This window comes from Acinonyx jubatus, chromosome D2 (genome assembly GCF_027475565.1).
Source record: "Acinonyx jubatus isolate Ajub_Pintada_27869175 chromosome D2, VMU_Ajub_asm_v1.0, whole genome shotgun sequence".
NCBI lineage: Eukaryota > Metazoa > Chordata > Mammalia > Carnivora > Felidae > Acinonyx > Acinonyx jubatus.
This window is the reverse complement of record NC_069393.1, coordinates 16068272-16087327: the sequence shown is the minus strand read 5'-3', so window position 1 is coordinate 16087327 and position 19056 is coordinate 16068272. Positions and strand designations below refer to the sequence as shown.

Genomic DNA, 19056 nt, shown 5'->3' with positions numbered 1-19056 from the left:
AAATTACTCAGATTAAGCTCACTCTGTTGGAGGCACTGAGCTGTTCACAGGGCACCTGGGTGGCTCAGTTGGTTGAGGGTCTGACTTCGGCTCAGGTCATGATCTCACAGTTCATGGGTTAGAGCCCCACGTCAGGCTCTGTGCTGACAGCTCGGAGCCTGGAGCCTGCTTCGGATCCTCTGTCCCCACCTCTCTCTGTCTGCCCTCACCCTGCTTGCTGTCTCTTTCAAAAATGAACAAGTAAACACTTTAAAAACATCCTATAGCCATTCACTTAATCCTCAAAACAAACATACAAAGTAGATATCATTTTGTGTTCATGTTAATGATGAGGCAAGTAAGATAGAGATGCTTCCTCATTTGCTCAAAATCATGTAATCGGTGAGTTTAAGAACTTGCATTTACGAAGAACCCACTGCTGTTTCGTGTGCTAGCTTTGGCCAGTCGTAAGCATGAACTGTTGTGATATCTAATATCGGGCTCTCCTGGGGGCTCCCTAGGCCTGGCATTTACATAAGTAGAGGCTGAGTCTGTTGCCAGTAAGGGGGAAAAATGTGTGAGAGCCAGGTAATAAGAAAGTGCCTCTTTTTGTCTGTTTTAGGTAAGGAAACAGAATAACTTCCTTTCTAAAATACGCATGTTCTAGTGCAGTGACCTTTGAAATTTAAGCACTACACATTCTATGAGTAAAAGAAAAAAAAAACAGGCTTGAACTTTTCATACAAGTTTAAAGTAAATTATGTATATCTATATATGCTATTGTGCAAATAAACTATAACACACACAAAACAGAAACACAGATGAAATAAACTGCATGTAAAGGCAGAATTAAAATATTTCCTTGGCACATTCTGATGAACCTTACCACTAGTCATCTATGGGAGAGGATCCTGGACAGGTCTGGTCGACTGAAGGCCCTTGGGGCACGGTGTAGCCGGCCAGAAGCACCTAGTTATGAAGGTTGAACAATTATCTAGACGACTGGGCAGTCCCTCATGGAAATTTGGATTTCTACAATATTCTGGAAACTCGGAAGGCCTGGCAACACTGTCCCAGCTGACCTCTGCAGGCAAACCCTGAGACTCCCAGTTTATCACAGCCTCACCGTCCCTAGTGTCCCTTTAGCCTAATTCACTCTCTGCTTTGGTCTTCTTGTCTCCCATAGGCATCTGAATGTAACGCCTTTGAATCAGAGAGACAGGGTTCCTATCCCTGTTTTTCCCTGATCTATACCCAGGGTCACTTTGAACAAGCCCGCATCAATGATTTTTTTCAATTTACACGGAAGCTTAGCATATCATTCTTTCAATAAGATTTCTTTTTTTTTTCGGTGTGCTCACTGGCCACTAATATTTCACCTGGTGTCTTTACTTCCTGGAGATTGCAAAGAAAAGCAAAGGGATTGAAATGAAATTCATCCAAATGCTTTGGAAGACAGATGTGGTAGAAATGGATGGTGTTCCCTTGTCTTACTTGGCACAGTCACTCCCTTATTGCTCTGCCAGGAAGCAATTAGAATTGTAATAATGTGTTTTTCTATTTAATTATATAAGACAAATGCCCATAGAAATGTTCACGTAGGATACTAACAACTAGTCTGCCAGCTGAAATCATCATGAAACAATGTACACGCTATCACTGACCTATGCTATGGCTACGATAAATGTAATAACTTCATAGTTGATTCACTCATAGGGTCTCCATTTTTAAAAGGGCGATGTCATCAGTATGTTAACTTCTCAACTTCCTTGCTTACAGAGTAACAGCAAATATTTCTTTCCTTAGAGATCACTTGTGTGTAAATTCATGTGGGTAAAGAGTTGCTGGGCATTGAGCGGGTGTGTTATTTGTTAGTGGAAGGTGTGGCGCAGGTGATTACCTATGAAGTCATTGAGGCTTTTCTGTACTGTCACAGTCGTGTGTATAAATCCTATAATAGACTAATGAACGTGTCACCTGTTTCCTTCCCCTTCCTGTGATTTCAGATCAGCCCTGAGCAGAATTTGACAGAAGATGTTACAACGGTTTTACCTCTGGAAATGCTTAGCTTCGGGGATCATCCTGGGAGTGCTCTCTGCAGTCTGCTTTGGCCAGTACGATGATGGTAAGTCTGCTTTTAGTCTGACTTTGAGAGTTAGCCAGGGTTTCTGTAATTAAGTGGAAAAGGAAGCACAGCACAGAAATGAATAATGCTAATGTGTAGCTCGTTGTTAGAGGTTAGTAGCTGTTTGCAATAATTTACCTTAATTAAAATAGTTCTGCAAAAGTGGCATCCGATGTACTTCGTTTCTTAACAAGGATTGCAGTGTGGTGGAAAATCCAGAGCGAGGCCTCCGTTTGACCACTTACTAATTATCCCTGAGCAAATGTGTAATTGCTGTGGAAAACAACAACATTAGATGCTATTTACTAACCCTTGAATTGACACAATTAATGGTCTCCGATAAAATTTAAGACTGTAAAGTGTACCAAAATCTCCTGTGAGGAAAGATCTCTCTGAAGGAGTCAAAAGTAGGTGCTCTAAGTGATTTTACTGTTAGCACTTTCATGGGGTATGGCATTATTTCATCCACCGCTATTTAATTTGGAAAGAGGAAAACAGTGTAAAAGACTTGACGTTAGAGTTTGTGAGTTCCTTCCTAATACTCAGCCAGTCACTTTAGAAAGAGATGTTGGTCATCAAGGTCCCTCAGGGGACCATGTAACACGTTCCATGTGCAGAACCTGAAAGGTGCGTGTCTCAGATATTTTAATAGTGGGAAGATCTGTGTTTGGATACCTCATAATGAAAATTAGGATATGTATAATACTTTAATAGATGGAAGAAATGGACAAATTCCTCTACTCTAGGAAGCTGAGTTTGGTTTTCTTTTTCCTTTTCATTGTTTTTACTTGATATTGTTTAGCATTCAGGGTCCACAGGCACCAGCCGCCTCTTCCGCCCTGCTGCTCTGTTATGTGGCCACACTTAGTAGCGGCAAAGAATGGCGTTATTAGTATTTTTATGCTTTGCTTGGCTAAACTGAATGATCTGAAGATAGATGAACTGATTTGACTTTATCTCAAACAGTATTCAAATTGTACGTGTATTACGGCATTCTTAGTCATTCATGGTTAGAAAAATATGGCTCTTTTCAGACTTGGAGAATAATTTTCAAGAACAATTATTTTCGTAAATCAATAGCCTGATTCCTTGAAAAGTTTTGCTAATTGGTCACCGTTTACTTTAAGTGTGCCTGAACCCAGTGTTTCTGTTGTTGCCATTTATTGTGATGGTAAATCTCCATTTCAAAGAAAATTTAAATGTTGAGATAAATAAATAATGTAACAGCTACTTTGAAGCAATAGATAGATAGATAGATAGATAGATAGATAGATAGATAGATAGATATGAATGAACCATGGAAGAGCATGACTTTCTATTAAAAGGAAGTATTTTAAATTTGCCCTGGGAATAAATGACAAATGAGTGTATTGATAGTTCTTGGCACCATAAGGCTTTGTATTTTTATTCGTATTTGGCCTTCACACTGAGCAGGGGAGGGTTCACCATCATTGCTGACATTAGACATTTGCAAGCCCTGTACTTTTAAGCAATGTTAATTTAGGTTATCAGAGGAAATGACTCCATGTTTAGCCCATAATGCCGTAGATCAGTTTCCTTAATAAGCTCATTATAGCTCTTGCTCTTTCTAAATGTGCTCACATAGCCTCCAAAATAAGATTACCAGGTAACTGCTGGCCCAGGTGGTCTCCCGTCTGGAGCAGGGAGCCTCACACCTGCCACGTGGCAGGGCCAGGGTGCGGCCGGGCTGTGGAGGGTTAGCCCCCTGCAGCCCTAGAGACCTGTTCAGCCCTACTCCTTGAGGTAACTGACTCATTGTCAGCAAGGCTGCAGGGGTTTGACCTTGGCAGAGACATATGCTCTGTAGTGTTTTGTGGAGACCTCTTCACCTTATGTGCATTCTAGCATCCCTTCCAAACTGACCTCCTCCAGGGAGCCCCCGTGGTCCTGCCACATTCAAGGGTACCTGAGCAACCCCCCACCCATGTCTTTACTTCTCTCTGAACTTCCACAATTAGGGTCTCTTGGCAATCACTTTTATCCAGTTGTTCAGTTATGTGTGACTGAAAATGGTTCTTATAGTTGCTGTTTTTTTTTTTTTTAAATCTGTATGAAATTGTGAGCCCATGCTGTGAAGGAATGAATCAGAACTCGGCAGTGTGCGACTATTGCACGAAATAACCCTAAACTGGAATATGCCATGAGACTCTCTTGAAGCGATTTTTTTTTAAATCCAAATGCTGGGGGGATGGGGGTATGTAGGATCAGATGGAAGGAAGAAGGTGGTGAGGTCATAAACATGCTGACAGCCTGTGAGAAATTAAAACTGGAAAGAACTTTGCCACAGCTGATGATCTGCTGGTTGGATTAGCCCATTGTGAGAGTTGGCGACTGACTGCATGCATGGCTCGGAGCTTCAGATAGAGAAAAATAAAGGAGAAAAAAAATGTAAACTACTTTGAAGCTATTAGGATAACAGTCTATTAGGATAAATGTCTAGATTTTTCTTGTATGAAATAATAGAACTCTTCTGGCTTGTATTTAAGAACAGTCTCCAATGCTTTTCTGTATATTTCCTTACTTAGACATAAGGGAATTATCCTGAAATAAAGTATTCTAGGATTAGCCAAATGTGTGGAACTGCTTTTAAGGAAAATATATTATCTAATTGTTATTTAAAATACTTTAAACAAATTTTTTAGTTGAAAACTTTGGCAAAGTTTTGAGTCTTTTCATATTTTCCTTTCAAATGGCTAAGAGAAGTTTTTAAGGTCAGTAATAAAATTTGTAGATGGCCGGTTCCATAAGGGATATTTCATTTGGTTGATGACTGCATCTAAGCACGCATTAATAACATGAGTGGGTTTGATTGTATTATTAAATTTTAAAAGTAAGATTTTAGCTAACTGATGGAAAATAAAAGAACATGATCCATTTTTAGTTGATGGTCTCTTTCTACCCTTAAGACAGTGTTGGTATTGCTATTTTAGCTGTGTTGTAATTCATTACCAGTAGGGACCAATTTATTTGACTGGGAACGTGTGCCCTGATCCCCAGTGACTGTGGGGGTGCTGGGTTGGAGGAACCACCGAGGAGCAGAGGAAGCAGGGCCATCTGGTAAGCGGTGTGCACTGTGGGGAAACAGATACACGAACGATGTCTCCCGTTCTAACACACAGGGACATCAATAAGGCAACTTGTGCACAGGCTTGTTTGTTTTGTTTTGATTTCTTTCGAGTTCATGAAGGAATCACGAAAGGGAAAGAGAGAGAGCCAGAATGGGAAAATGACATATGGGTAGTGAATATGGTTTATGTTTTATTATTTCCTCTGCATTTTCAAATTGTCCATATTAAATATGTACTATTGCCATAATCAGATAGGAAAACAATTAAAAAAAAAACTATATACTGTAACATCATGGCTAAGTTTGAACCAAAGTGTTAGAGGAGTTTTAGAAGGGGTGTGTGTGTGTGTGTGTGTGTGTGTGTGTGTGTGTCTGTGGGAGAGGAGAGAGAGGTTCTCTAAGTGTGATCACACTGTGAAAGCTGGCTGGACTTTATTAAAGAAAGGGTTCGTTCCCCCTGGCTGTGCAACCATTCGCCTGGAGGCCAAGCATCCTCTGTGCTGACCTTGAGCTATTACACTGATTCACACGTGTGTGTGAGTGAGGGGGACCACTGTGTAGCACAAGCAGAACAGCTACATGAAGGGGCCCTGTTTAAAAGCCCGTCACAAGCTGGACCCGTTCCCTTATAAATGGCAATAACTCTTGAAACTCAGTTTTGAAGTGTAGCATAGCACCTGGTATATGGCTCATGGCCAATAAACTGTTTACCTTTATTGCCATGGTTACTTCTCATCACTTAGAAATAATTATACTTCTATTTTTATAAACGTACATATTTGTTTATAAAGTACTTTGTGTCCCTGTGGTTGTATGTGTGTTTTTTTATGTCCCCCCAAATTTACCAGATACCTTGAAGACTTTGTTAAATGACACTTTCTCCTGAAAAGTGTTACTGACTGCATTCTCTCCCTGGAGAGCTGACTGATTCCCCTGAAACTGTAGGTGAAGTTTGAGGAACATTTCCAGCTTCATTTTCATGCTTGCTGTTAGGTAATCCATGCAAGGTCAGCGAAGGGTAGACCGTCACTCAACGAAGACTGTAACTGTCTGACGTCTGATGCTAGAGCCTGGAAACTTCTTTTTTATCGGTGCATCCAGAGGTCATGAAGCAGTGTGACCCTGGCTTATGCTAATTAACCTGAGAAGAGAATGAGCCACCAATGACATTGCTGATAATGGAATTATAAGGAGATTCTAACTATCCAGTGAGCTGAGCTGAAACCCTTGGGTTTCCAAGCAGGATGTATCCCCACTTGGGGTGCCTTGAGGAGAGGTGGTTAAATAAACTTCACGGCTCTGCGACAGGAGTAACATGGTTTTAATGGTTCGTATTCCCAGACTTTTCTAGACTGTCATGTAGGGCAATGCTATAGCACTCTGTCTACCTCATGAGTTCCTCTGCTTTCTATTCATGGGACTCTCATCATCTCCCCAGGATCATGCTGGAAACGTTTCCAAACTCCTGTGTCCTTTGAGTTTGCTGTTGCTAAGTGGAATGCCCGTTATCTCTTCTTGACAACCTTATCTTTCTGGAAGTGGTACAAGGCAACAGTTTCCCTTGTCTCTTTCAGTTATAATCAAATTAAACTCAGGGTGATTATTGAAGACTCTAAGTAATTTTCAGTGAACTGGGTGGTCTGAAACATCATCCTTCACTTAAATATGATTTCTTTTTTAAATTTTTTTTTGTAATGTTAATTTATTTTTGAGAGACAGAGAGAAACAAAGCATGAGTGGGGGAGGGTCAGAGAGAAAAGGAGACACAGAATCCGAAGCAGGCTCCAGGCTCTGAGTCGTCAGCACAGAGCCCAGTGTGGGGCTCGAACCCATGAACCGTGAGGTCATGACCTGAGCCAAAGTCAGCGCTCAACCAATTGAGCCACCCAGGTGCCCCTAAATATGATGTCGTTCATAGAGAGAAATTGAGCAAATATATTTGTACACCCATGCGCACACACTGATACGCACACACCTACACACATAGCACACAGATGTCACTTTAGACAAAAATGAAACCATTAGAGCATATATTGTGATGCAAGTTTTTGCCTGAACATGTTGTGAACATCTCTTTCCGGTCTCCCCTTTAATTTCTTCCTCTTACAGAGACTATTTGCATTATGAGATGAAAGCTTAGCTGTGTCCTTTCTTGATGTTGTACCCACACTGCATTTCTTGTCTCCTCTTTTCTGAAGATGAGTGATCATGTGGGTCCTTTTAAACACATCCCCCATGGAACTAGTTTTAAACATTTGGAAAGACACACCTTTTTAGGTTGTTTGTTTCAGCAACAGTTTTCTAGTCAACAAGTTCAGAAATACAAACTCAGTGCCTTCTCTGAGCTCTGACCTTGTGTCTAGAAGGATTACTTCTGTGGCTTTTGTGTATTGTAGTAATCGGCTCACTTGAAGTCCATCTGTGTACGTATTCTGGATGGCCAGAGAGCTGAAGAGCCAGGAAAAAACCTCTGACAAACAGAAGACCAATTGTTGTACTTAGAAGATTCTCTTTCTGCTTGCCTACGTGCATGCTGTGTCTCTCTGTCTCTCTCTTTGTCTCTCAATCTCTGTGCCTTTCTCTCTCTCTCTCTCTCTCTCTCTCTCTCTCTGTCTCTCTCTCTCTCTCTCTCTCTCTCACACACACACACACACACACACACACACACACACACACGTTATTTCCAATATAACTTGGATTAGCTAAGTATGGATACTTCAGACACCCTGTTTGTCCAGTCTAGATGGGAAAAGAAGTGAAGGGTCTAATTCAGTGTTCAAATGATGCCGACAAAATTCTTGGTACCTGGCCAGGTGCATGCTTCCCTCTGTGGTTCTAACCACCTGAAAATGTTGAACCCACTGAGAAATAGAATACTCATCTCCTAATGGTGTGAAAAGGCAGAACTCATTTTATATATCCCCAATGGAAACTGAGATTGAGCAAAAATGTCATCATAGTCTTGCCAGGCTCCCAGTCATCGGCGACTCACACAGCTCGTGACAGAATGGTTCTGTTGGTTGGGTCTTTTCCTGTGGCGTCTCTATGCCTGTTACCACCACTTCCGCCCCAATTCCCTTAAGCTCTGCAATTAGCTTTTTCTCACAACTCTACTAAAACTGTACCCTCTAAAGCCTCCAATGACTACTTTCTTGGACAGATCCTATCATTTTCTAGCATTTCAGCAAGCGGCACTATTGATCTGCCTTTCTTGCAGCTTGGTTTTTCTCAAGGATTCTGACTTTTTCTGATTGTCTATATATCAGACTTCTCCATCTTCCTGATGAATGTTCTACCTCTTCCTTTTTGAAATTGAAATTGCCCCACTCTTGTTTATATTTCCATAAGGAACTATATTTCTTAAGAAACAAATTTTGATATTTTTTGACAGTGTGGTCATTTTCTGCCCCCATTTCCCTCCCATGGTGTGTTCCTCTCACTGCATACCATCAATGCACTTTTCCTGCAGTCCACACATTCAGATTCACTTATTTAGTCAACATTTTATTTAAATTTTTTCTTTAACATTTATTTATTATTGAGAGACAGAGAGACACAGAGCATGAGCAGTGGAGGGGGAGAGAGAGAGGGAGACACAGAATCCAAAGTAGGCTCCAGGCTCCGAGCTGTCAGCACAGAGCCCGACGTGGGGCTCAAACCCACAAATTGTGAGATCATGACCTGAGCGAAAGTCGGTCTCTTACCCAACTGAGCCTCCCAGGCACCCCTTAGTTAACATTTTATTGCATATCAACTCTAGGAAAGACGCTAGGGCATCAAAACTGAGACAGTCTCTTCATCTAACAATGACAGAGATACTCAATACACTGTGAAGTATATCATAATAGAATTGTGTGCAGTGTTTTGGGAGAACACAAATGGAAAATCTAAAAGTTTTGGAGTAGGTACAGTAAGAAACCGTTTGCAGGACAAAACCTGAGTTTTCAAGTGAAGGAACTTAAGGAACATATGGACTTCCAGAAAAACCGTGTAGAACACTGAGTTGGAGTTCTGGTTTCAGATGTATACACATATCTCCACAAAACACCAAGGATTGTACGTGCTGTTCTCTGGCCTCATTCAGGAAATGTTAGGTGTTAAAGTATCTGAAGGCAACAAAATAGCACGTGCTTGTTTGTGATCATGAGCTGCCCAAGCCTCATTTATAAGTTCATCCCCTTCATGGAATCCCAGCAAACCACATCCCTCTGTATGTTTTTGTTTCAATGGTGTGTGTTGTGTGTGTGAGAGAGAGAGACACACGGAGAGAGAGAGAGACAAATAGAGACAGAGACAGAGAAGAGAGAGACATCCCTGGAAGCAATTTCTCGAGTGTTTGCAGTGCTCAGTTTTTGCAATTGACTGTATCTAATGCCTTCTCATAAACTATAAAGAAGTCCCTACATATCATATATGCATCATTCCTACATGATCAGCAAGTTCTTCTAAATCAGGAGTCATACTGTTACTCTATCTGTAAACAGCATCTCTTAATAATAACCACTAACATTTATTTACCATCTACTAACCAAGCCCTCCATACACATATTATTATTTCATTTTCACAGGAGCTCCATGAAGTCCTGGAGATAATATTAATCACCACATACCATTTCACTACAATTTCACCTCCTTCCTAGACCAGAAAACCATAGAGGCACAGAGAGGCAGAGTTGGTCTCCCCAGGTGCCATACCTGGAAGGTGACAAAGCCAAAACCAGACCTGTTATCTGAACTCCACGTGCAAAAACCACCTGCTGGGCGTCAAAATCTAGTCTTCCCCTCCTGACTTAATTCAAATTTGTTCCTTGGTAGTAACCCATTCATTGTTTTTTGGTGTTGCTACTAATGACACTTAATCAAAATTAAATGTGGAGAAGTTAGTCAAAGGGTAGAAACTTACAGTTATAGAAGAATAAGTTCTGGGGTGATGATAGTTAATAATACTGCACTGTGTTCTTAAAATTTGCTGGAAGAGTAGATATTGGGTGGTCTCACCACAGCAAAATACACACAAGCATGCACACATACATACATACACAGCAAAGTAAATACATAAATACATAAATAAATAGGTCAACTATGCAGGATGAAATTGTGTTAATTTGGTTGACTATAGTTATCATTTTGCAATGTGTAAGTATCAAGGCATCGCACTCTATACCTTAAATATGTACAGTTGTTGTAAATTATACCTCAGTCAAGCTGGAAAATGTCTGCCTTCCCCCTTTATATTCTAACACATCATATGATGTTTGTTTTATGTTTAGATTATAAATTGCTGAAGACAGAGACTGTCTCATTTGTTTTCCTCAGCCCTTGATGGAATGACCCAATTAGTGGTTATTGAAATAAGTAAGCATTGAAATTTAAAAAAAAAATCTGAGAGATGAAATACCTCTTTTGACAAAATAGGGCACGCCGGTGAGGTTTGAAAATACTGACTGAGTTCAAACCACAGTTGAGAAATGCACTTGGTGAGGGTTTGATGTCTATGGCCTGGCTCAGCATTGACATGGGGACACAATCACTGAACACCCGTGTACCGAGATGCTGCACGGAGCTACTCTTTTGCATCGTGTTGGGAAAATGGCTTAGGTGAGCTATAACTACACACAGATACATCGTGTTTTAGAGATTCCGCTGGCATTTATCCCATCGTGGCGTGCCATTTAGAAAAGTCTATGGAAACGGCAGACCGAACCCATCTTTCCTCAGGTGTGCTTCCTGCCTTTTTTTATCTGATCATCAGCTGCCGTTCTGGGCATTTGTTCACGAGGTTGGCGGCTCACACAGTGGTGTTTATTCTTAGATCAGTAGCCCTGTTCTCACCACTAATCTTTCCTCCTCGTGGAAGCCTCGACACCGCCCCTCAGGGCCACTCAATTAGACTGTTCAGTGAGGACTGTCCAACTACTCTGAGTTTATTAAGTGTCTCTAGTGAACAGTCGGGATACTGATGAGAGCTGTTCAGACTGAGCCTGAGACCTTGTGTGAAGAGGGAGTGCCATCCCCGTCGTCCAGAGTGTGTGGCTCCGTCCCAGGTGTGGCCGTAGCTGGTCCAGTGGGTCTGTGGGATGCACTTCTGGTAATGTCTCTACAGGGAAAAGAACACAGCCCTTCAAGGAAACGTCAGCAGTGCACTGTGTCCTTTATTTCCCTTCATTCATTCATCTCTTCAGGTGTAACAAGCATGTGCAGCGCCTGTTAAGTGCACAGCAGTTTTCTGATAATTGTAGCTACGTGGTTTCTGTGTGCCAGCCACCCAACACACACTACGCACGCTCCTCTGCTCACACTGCATATTTATTTACCCATAATCCGCATAATGTGTGTGTATGCATACATCTTTCTGAATAGGAGGGCATGCTATGGGAAAACAATCTCTGGGAAGAGCCAGATTTCTAGGACAGCAGGAAGCAAACAGGAGTGTTCAGCTGAGTATATATTCTCTTGTTTAACTTATTTAACCTTCACTAAAGTCCCATGGGATAAATTGTCTTATTAGTCCTGTTTCCCAGATGTGAAAATTGAGGCTTTAAAGATACCAAGCTGTCTTGGTTCAGAGTGCCACGATCGTCCTTCAGGCTGCCTGGCTTATGCTGCCACATTCGTAACTAGTATATTTCATAGTTTTAGTACAGAGGGTTAGAGGACTCATGAAAGTTGAACAATGTGGACCCTGATCCTTCTTGGATCCTTGGAGAATGATGGAGCCATGATCAACCCCTGTTGTCCATTTAGTCAACATATATGTATAACATCTATCATGTGCCAGCTTCTTGCTAAGTTCGGGGGATACAGATATCAGTAAGGTACATTTTTTGACCTCGTGAATGCTACAGCCTAGTTCGTATGAAACATCCATGCAAGGGACAAACAGATTACACATATTAATCGATATACTGTACATTGTGAAGGCTGGAGTTAAAAGGACGACAGGGTGCCTGGGTGGCTCAGTCAGTTAAGTGTCTGCCTCTTGATTTCGGCTCAGGTCATGATCTCACCGTTCGTGAGTTCGAGCCCCGTATCAGGCTCTACACTGACCTCACAGAGCCTGCTTGGGATTCTTTATGTCCTCTCTCTCTGCCCCTCCCCAGCTCATGCTCTCTATCTCTAACTGTCTCAGTCTGTCTCTGTCTGTCTCTCTGTCTCAAAATAATAAACTTAAAAATAAAAGGATGGCATTCTTACAAGTGTGTTCCAAGTCTGTGCTAGCTGTAGCTAGCCCTAGAAAGATTTTAGGATGAGATAGTTTAAGTTACTTGGAAACTGAGTGACGGGATGCATTAGATCCAAACCTGCTATATTAAGCATTCATGTGTGCAAAGCCAAGAGGAACATGGGAGGATTAACAGATGATACCCATTGGTGGTGTGTGGATATGGAAGATTATCGGTGGCACAGTAGTTGAAGCATGAGCTTTGGAGTCACATAGACCTTCTTCAAATCCTGGCACAATCAATGGATGAATTTTGATGAGTTATGTAATCTCACTAAGACTCAGATCTCCATCCGTTAAACAAGGGTAATAGCAGCTCTGATTAGATTGCTGTTAGGATTAACTGATGTGCACCAAAACTGCTTTCTATGCTTCCTAGCATATCGGCAGTGATTAATACATGCGTTTTAGTATATTATAATAATTATTACTATTTTCAAATTAAAAGTAAGGTCAACTTAATGTTTCCTTGTCATTACTCAGTATTTATTTAGGTTCCCTTGGCCTGAAAACATTTACACACACACACACACACACACACACACACACACACACACACTCACCTGCTACATCTTAAGTGGACCGTACCTTTCTTAGAGCAATCAATTGCCTTCTGCATCCTTTTTTCCTGGGAACCATAATTCTCTGCATGATCTTCTGCTCATCGAGCCTGGCATTTCTGAGCTGCATTTGTTAAGGCGTCTGGCGTAGAATAGAAACTCGGTAACCACTTGGTTGTCTGTACCCTTTCCACATTTTTCTTTCATGTTCTTTACCTCGTTCACCTCTTTGTCAGTTTTGATTAGTTACTTTTACATGCAGGACTTTCCTTTAGTTCCTTCCTACTACCCTTTCTTCACTCAGGCAGACGTATCTCTTATCACTTTCTTCTCATTTTTTCCTCACATTTCATGCAACCCTCTCTCACTTCCTTATTTCTTCTTTTTCCTGTTTCTTTGTCTTGTCTCTCTGTTTCTATCTCTCTTTCGTACACAGCACCTGCTCTACTCTTGTCACCTTCCTCTCTTTAGATCATTTAAATCCTAGACAGTACAACAAGCATTTTTCCGGCTCCAGTCACTCCAAGCTTTTAACCGTTTGGTCAACATTGAAAAAAGCAATCTTAACTGGACTTTTAATCTCATTTGTTACAGAAAGGAATTAGGATAGCATTTTAGAAAAAAATTCCCAGAGTACACGCACACTTCAAAACCTCTAAAGCTTCCTTCTGTTATCAGATGAGCACTTCAGAGGAGATGCCATCTGATTTCCTTCCCCCAAGATAATGAAGTTTGAAAACATTTTCAATTTAATCTCCAAATTTGTAAGATTTAAATCCAAACTAGGACCGTTGCCAAATAGCACCTGTTAAATTATCAGTTCCGTGGGAGTTCATTTAAATATGGAAAGTGAGATATATTCTCGGGAAAAAACAGAACCTAGAAGGACAGCTGCCCAGTGACCTGAGGCCACTGGACCAGAGCCAGTGCAGGCGGCCTGCATCGGTCACGGGCGCTCCCTGCCTCCATCAGACCTGACACGAGCAGGCCCTTTTTTTCAAACCATTTAATGTGGCTTTGGGAGCAGACATCCACAAGTGTGACATCTGAAGACAGGCGTGATGTATTTCTGTGTGTTGTACGATACCAGCCGCTCCATTCCATAGCATAAACAAAAAATACACAGACTAACGTACCTATTGAAAATCATATGAAAATCAGCTTCCATTTACTGAAACTTCTTGAAGAGTTTTCCAAGTTCAGTGCTCATGCTGATGTTAAAAGACAGTATTATGCAAACAGCCTTGCCAAGAAACTCTTTAGTTCTGGATTTCCACCAGCCCCATCCCTTCACTAGAGATTACTGGAAGGAACAACTGACCAGTGATGGGACTGCTAATAAGAATAACTAGAAACTTCTAAAGAAGCACTTTAAAAACAGAAGAGATTCAACCATGTCCCCCAACATAGGGAAGTGTCAAATGGCAATATTCCTTGTTGACCTTGGACAATGCCCTCCAGTAGGAAATGCTGCAATTTAAGATTGCTGACATGTTTTGGTAGAGCAAATAAGTAATGAATAGATTGTTAAAAAAAAAATCAGTGACTTACACTATAAAAAACATATTCAGTAAGCTTTGGTTACAATTGAATCTCATTCAGAGTTTTATGCTTATGGGATTCATATGGCCATATTTAACTTTTTTTGGCTCAGTTCAAGTTTAATAGAAACACCAAAAGATGGCAAGGGAAGCCCGCTCCTGGACACAGCAGTTGGCTTGCCCCACAGCACAGCTCAGGCCATTCTGTCCAGAGGAAGAAAGGCTGGTGTCCCCAGTCCCTGCGGGAAGGGCCTGTCCTGTCCCATTCCACATCTGCACCTAAAGTTTTGTGTTTTAAGCATGACAATTGTACAAAACAGATTTTGTTTTCATGGCTGCCCACCGCAGCCAGGCCCTAAAATGGCTCTGTGCTCACTTCTGCTTAGAGAATTATTCCTTGCTCTTCTGGATATCAGGCTTGATGGAGTCACGGCCAGGCTTCCAGCCAGCTGGGCACACTTCCTGTGCCTGGCAGTAAGCTGGAAGGCCTGAACTAGTCTGAGAGTCTCATCCACAGAGCAGCCAACAGGCAAGTCATTCAGTCATCTGCCCAAAGACAGTTCCATCATCAGTGATAAAGAGGCCCCTGCATGAGATGCCCTCATCAGCCTTTAAGACTCCACTCTCCTGAGTGATGGTTCACTTGGGGTCTGATACCAGGGGAACAATGATGGGTCCCAGTGCTCTTTGTTTCTCAGGTGTGTTTATCCATGCCAGGTGACAGAAATGGGAGTCTGCAGGAGAACTTGGCAGTTGACTTTTTAAAATTCTCCTGCCCTGGATCACCTGGGTGGCTCAGTCGGTTAAGCATCCAACTTCAGCTCAGGTCATGATCTCACAGTTCATGAGTTCGGGCACCATGTCAGGCTCTGTCCTTACAGCTCAGAGCCTGCTTTGGATTCTGTGTCTCCCTCTCTCTCTGACCCTCCCCTGCTCATACTCTGTCTCTCTCTACCTCTCAATAAAAGGAATAAACATTATCATTTTTTTTTTAATTATCCTGCCCTGTCACTGAGAGCAGTGATCTCCATTGGGCACACAAAGGTTAGGTCAAGAGTGTATAAGGGTACAGTATATTTTCCTTTGTAGTCAAGGGGGTTGATGTCTGAACTGGCCATCTGGCATAATGGCCTAGTTTGGCATCTGGCATCATGGCTTTGATGTTGGGGGGCAGGATGCTTAATTTCAGCCTTTCCTAAAGACATCTTGCTGTCAGCAGCTCTGAGAGATAACACGGCAAAAAGCAGTCTGGAAGAAGACCCCTACACCCATTTTTAAATGCATTTTTTAAATCTATACCAAATTACAAAGACATATTGCTCTAAGAGGGAACAGAAAGCCTGTACATATGAATGAATGAATGAATGAATGAATGAATGAATGAATGAATATTTCACTTCCTTTAATGAAGGATATGTAGGAGCAAGTGAATTTTGAAAGTATGCACAAAGAGAAAATTGTATTCTAACTTCGGAAATTCTCAAGATAGGCTCTTCTCAATATGCTGTATGTATGACAAGTTTGGCAACACTTTTATTTCAATACATTAGCCAATTATACTGATGAATTGGATTGGATTGTAGAATTTCATTGTATAAAACTAGAAAAAAGGAAATTACTGGTACTTCTGAAATACATTTCTTAAGTATTTTTTGAAATTTCTTTCAGGTTTGAGGTTTGGAAATCATTTTAAAAAGTATGATATAAAGTTATTTGAAGAGATGCTCTTAAAGTAAATTAAAAAAAAACTTATGTCAGAATAGGTTTATCAAACTTTATCACCAGTCTTCCTCCTTCACTTTGGAAGATAAGAAACAGATACTTACAAGGAATAAACATGGGTCAAAGTCACTGTAGTAAAGACTGATACTTTTTATAGAAAATATATTTCAGGTATTTATTGGCAAATATGCACTTTTTCCTTTTTCCTTAGTTTCAATGGATTTTCTTTAAAATATACAGAAATAAGAACATGTGAAATGAAATGAACTGCTACCTCTAAACTGAGCCATTATGATTATTCTGGTTTAGGACATAATCGTTATTGCTTCAGAGAAATGAATTTTTCTATGAGTCACTTCATCTCTGTTAGTGAATATTTTTTTAAGAATTCATTAAATATCTGTTAGTGAATATGTAATATATATCTTGTGCTAATTACTTTCACTATTCATTCATTTAATTATTTATTCACTCAACACAGTTTTATAGGATTGCTACTATGTGCCAGGTTCTGTGGAGAGAACTGGGACAAAGAGTTTATTCCACATGGAGAGAATAATATCCCCATCCTGATGGAGAGAGTAAGACCCCATGATCAGAAGTAAGCATCGTATGGCTAAGAGTCTGAATGAAGGCCTATGTAAATCAGATGCTAATGAAACTGAGGAGGTATGCAGGGACCAAGGTTTGTTGATAGTCAAAGTGATAATAATTTTAGTTTTAATTGTAAGTGAAGCCATTGGAGTTTTAAAAGCAGGAGTGGAAGAAAATATGTGACAATAAAATCCCATTTGTTCTAAGACAGATCACTAGATACAGTGAAAGAATGGATTCCCGTAAAGATTGATGCAGAAGACTCACACAGGCAAGATACACACCTGTGACATAGTCTAACCAGGAGATGGTATGGAGGAGGAGGGTTGGGTCGAGAAGGAAACCGGATCTAGAGACTGGTGGAGAGATTAATACAAACACACACAATGCACACACATATACATACACATACACATACACATGTGATGTGTGATTTATTAAAAGCCAGAGTGAGGGGAGTGAGGGGAGGCAGAGATGTACGGAAGTATTCCCAGAGCTGGTCCATTCACTGAGATGGAAGCCCTAAAATGACCACAGATAGAGGAGCGATCATGAGTTTAGTTGTGGGTACATTGAGTTTGAAAGAGCAAGTAGTTAATTTAGAATGGAGTTGAAATTTTGCAAAAGTAATAGTAAGTAATCCTCAATGCTTTGCTCTGATTTTTCTAAAAAAATCACCAATGGGGTAGGAAATTATCAATTCTTACAACTATTCTGACTTTGTTTTTTGTTGAAAGAAATATATATTTAATTTTGATTCCTCTCTGGATCCTTGTGTACAATTCAATGAATTGTTTTTCTTTATAAGAATGTCTAGTATACAATTGGTAAGGTAACAATTGTATATTGGCTATTCCTACAAAGAATAATAAACATAATTTTTCTCTCAAGAAAGAAAAAGACATTGCTATTTTGTGTTTAATTTGTTAAAATAATCATATAAAGCCAAAATGATAAAGAAATAAAGGAACATCAATCTAGCATTCTGGAATGTAGGATTTTTCTCTAAAAATTTAGAGTTTGTAGGCCTTTTTTTCCCTTTTAATATTATAAAATGAGTAAATTTAGAGCCCGCTTCAAGAAACACAACCGGTTGACCAAATAAGATTTTAAGAATAACATCAAAGAAAATATGTATACTTTCTCATGGACTCAGTTTTTGAAGTTATGTTTGTCTGAATAAATCATATTATAAACTATGGAAATTGAAAATAATTTTATGGGTGATGGGTATTGAAGAGGGCATCTTTTGGGATGAGCACTGGGTGTTGTATGGAATCCAATTTGACAATAAATTTCGTATATTAAAAATTTTAAAAATAAAATAAAATAACATAGCTAAAAGAATTTTAAAATAAATAAAAAAATCAAAAAAAAAGAAAAGAATTTTAAATTTTTTGTAGCCCCTTTATGTAATACAAAAATTGAATTTGTAATTAATTAAAAAATACATATATACGTAAATTTTTTAAAGACTGTAAGGAAAATGGTCATGAATTATTTTCCATACCCATTGTAATTCAATATGAAAACATCAAAAATTACTATTTTGAAAGATTAAATGTAATACTCACTAACAATTTTTGTCTTCCTTAGGGGACACGAGGGGTAAAGGACAGGATTTTTGGTATAGGGATACAAGTGTGAAGAAGGGAAGCGGGGCACCCTCCTAATCCCATTAGCCATCTCATTTTTCTCTTGTTCTCTGTTGTTTTGTCTGGGTAAATTTTTACCTGAGAACTTTAGGATGTTAATTATCATTAAATGCCCTTACTGAATGTAACTAAATATACTCTAGATATATTAACAATGTGCAGAGATTCCTGGGACAGATTTCTTTCCCCATAGTACAAATTTGAATTTTGAAAAAAACAATCGTATTTATAAGTCTGTCAATTATTTCTTAGACCATATCCTTCTTTTCAAAACATACTCATTAGATTGCAATCAAAATAGAGTAAAATACATAGTTTCTCCCTGAATTTAGTACCCCAGCCTAAGTGTCATAAATGCCTGTCTAAAACATATGGTCATAAAAGCTGAATTCTTTTTTTCATAAAAGATCCCGAGTCCCCAGAGTTTAAGGAGCTCTACTGTGTTCTGAGAGGTACAAAATGTGACACAAGTGGGAGAATGAAGTAGTCTCCCCACTTCTGTGAAGAACTAGAATGGCGTCAGAATATTAAGAATTTCTGTGCATAAGGTATCGCTTTGGTCCTTGAAGA

At 40.0% G+C, this 19056-nt stretch overlaps 1 protein-coding gene across 3 annotated transcripts in view; it reads left to right on the top strand.

Annotated features, from left to right (window-relative positions):
* Window positions 1-19056, top strand: part of PCDH15 (protocadherin related 15) — a 926293-nt gene that overhangs the window by 136056 nt on the left and 771181 nt on the right. For all 3 annotated transcript variants that reach the window (XM_027049937.2, XM_053207159.1, XM_053207160.1), the window contains exon 2: window positions 1986-2104. In XM_027049937.2, the coding sequence (XP_026905738.2) occupies window positions 2014-2104 (91 nt within the window). In that variant the 5' untranslated portion in view covers window positions 1986-2013. The remainder of the gene's footprint in view (window positions 1-1985; window positions 2105-19056) is intronic.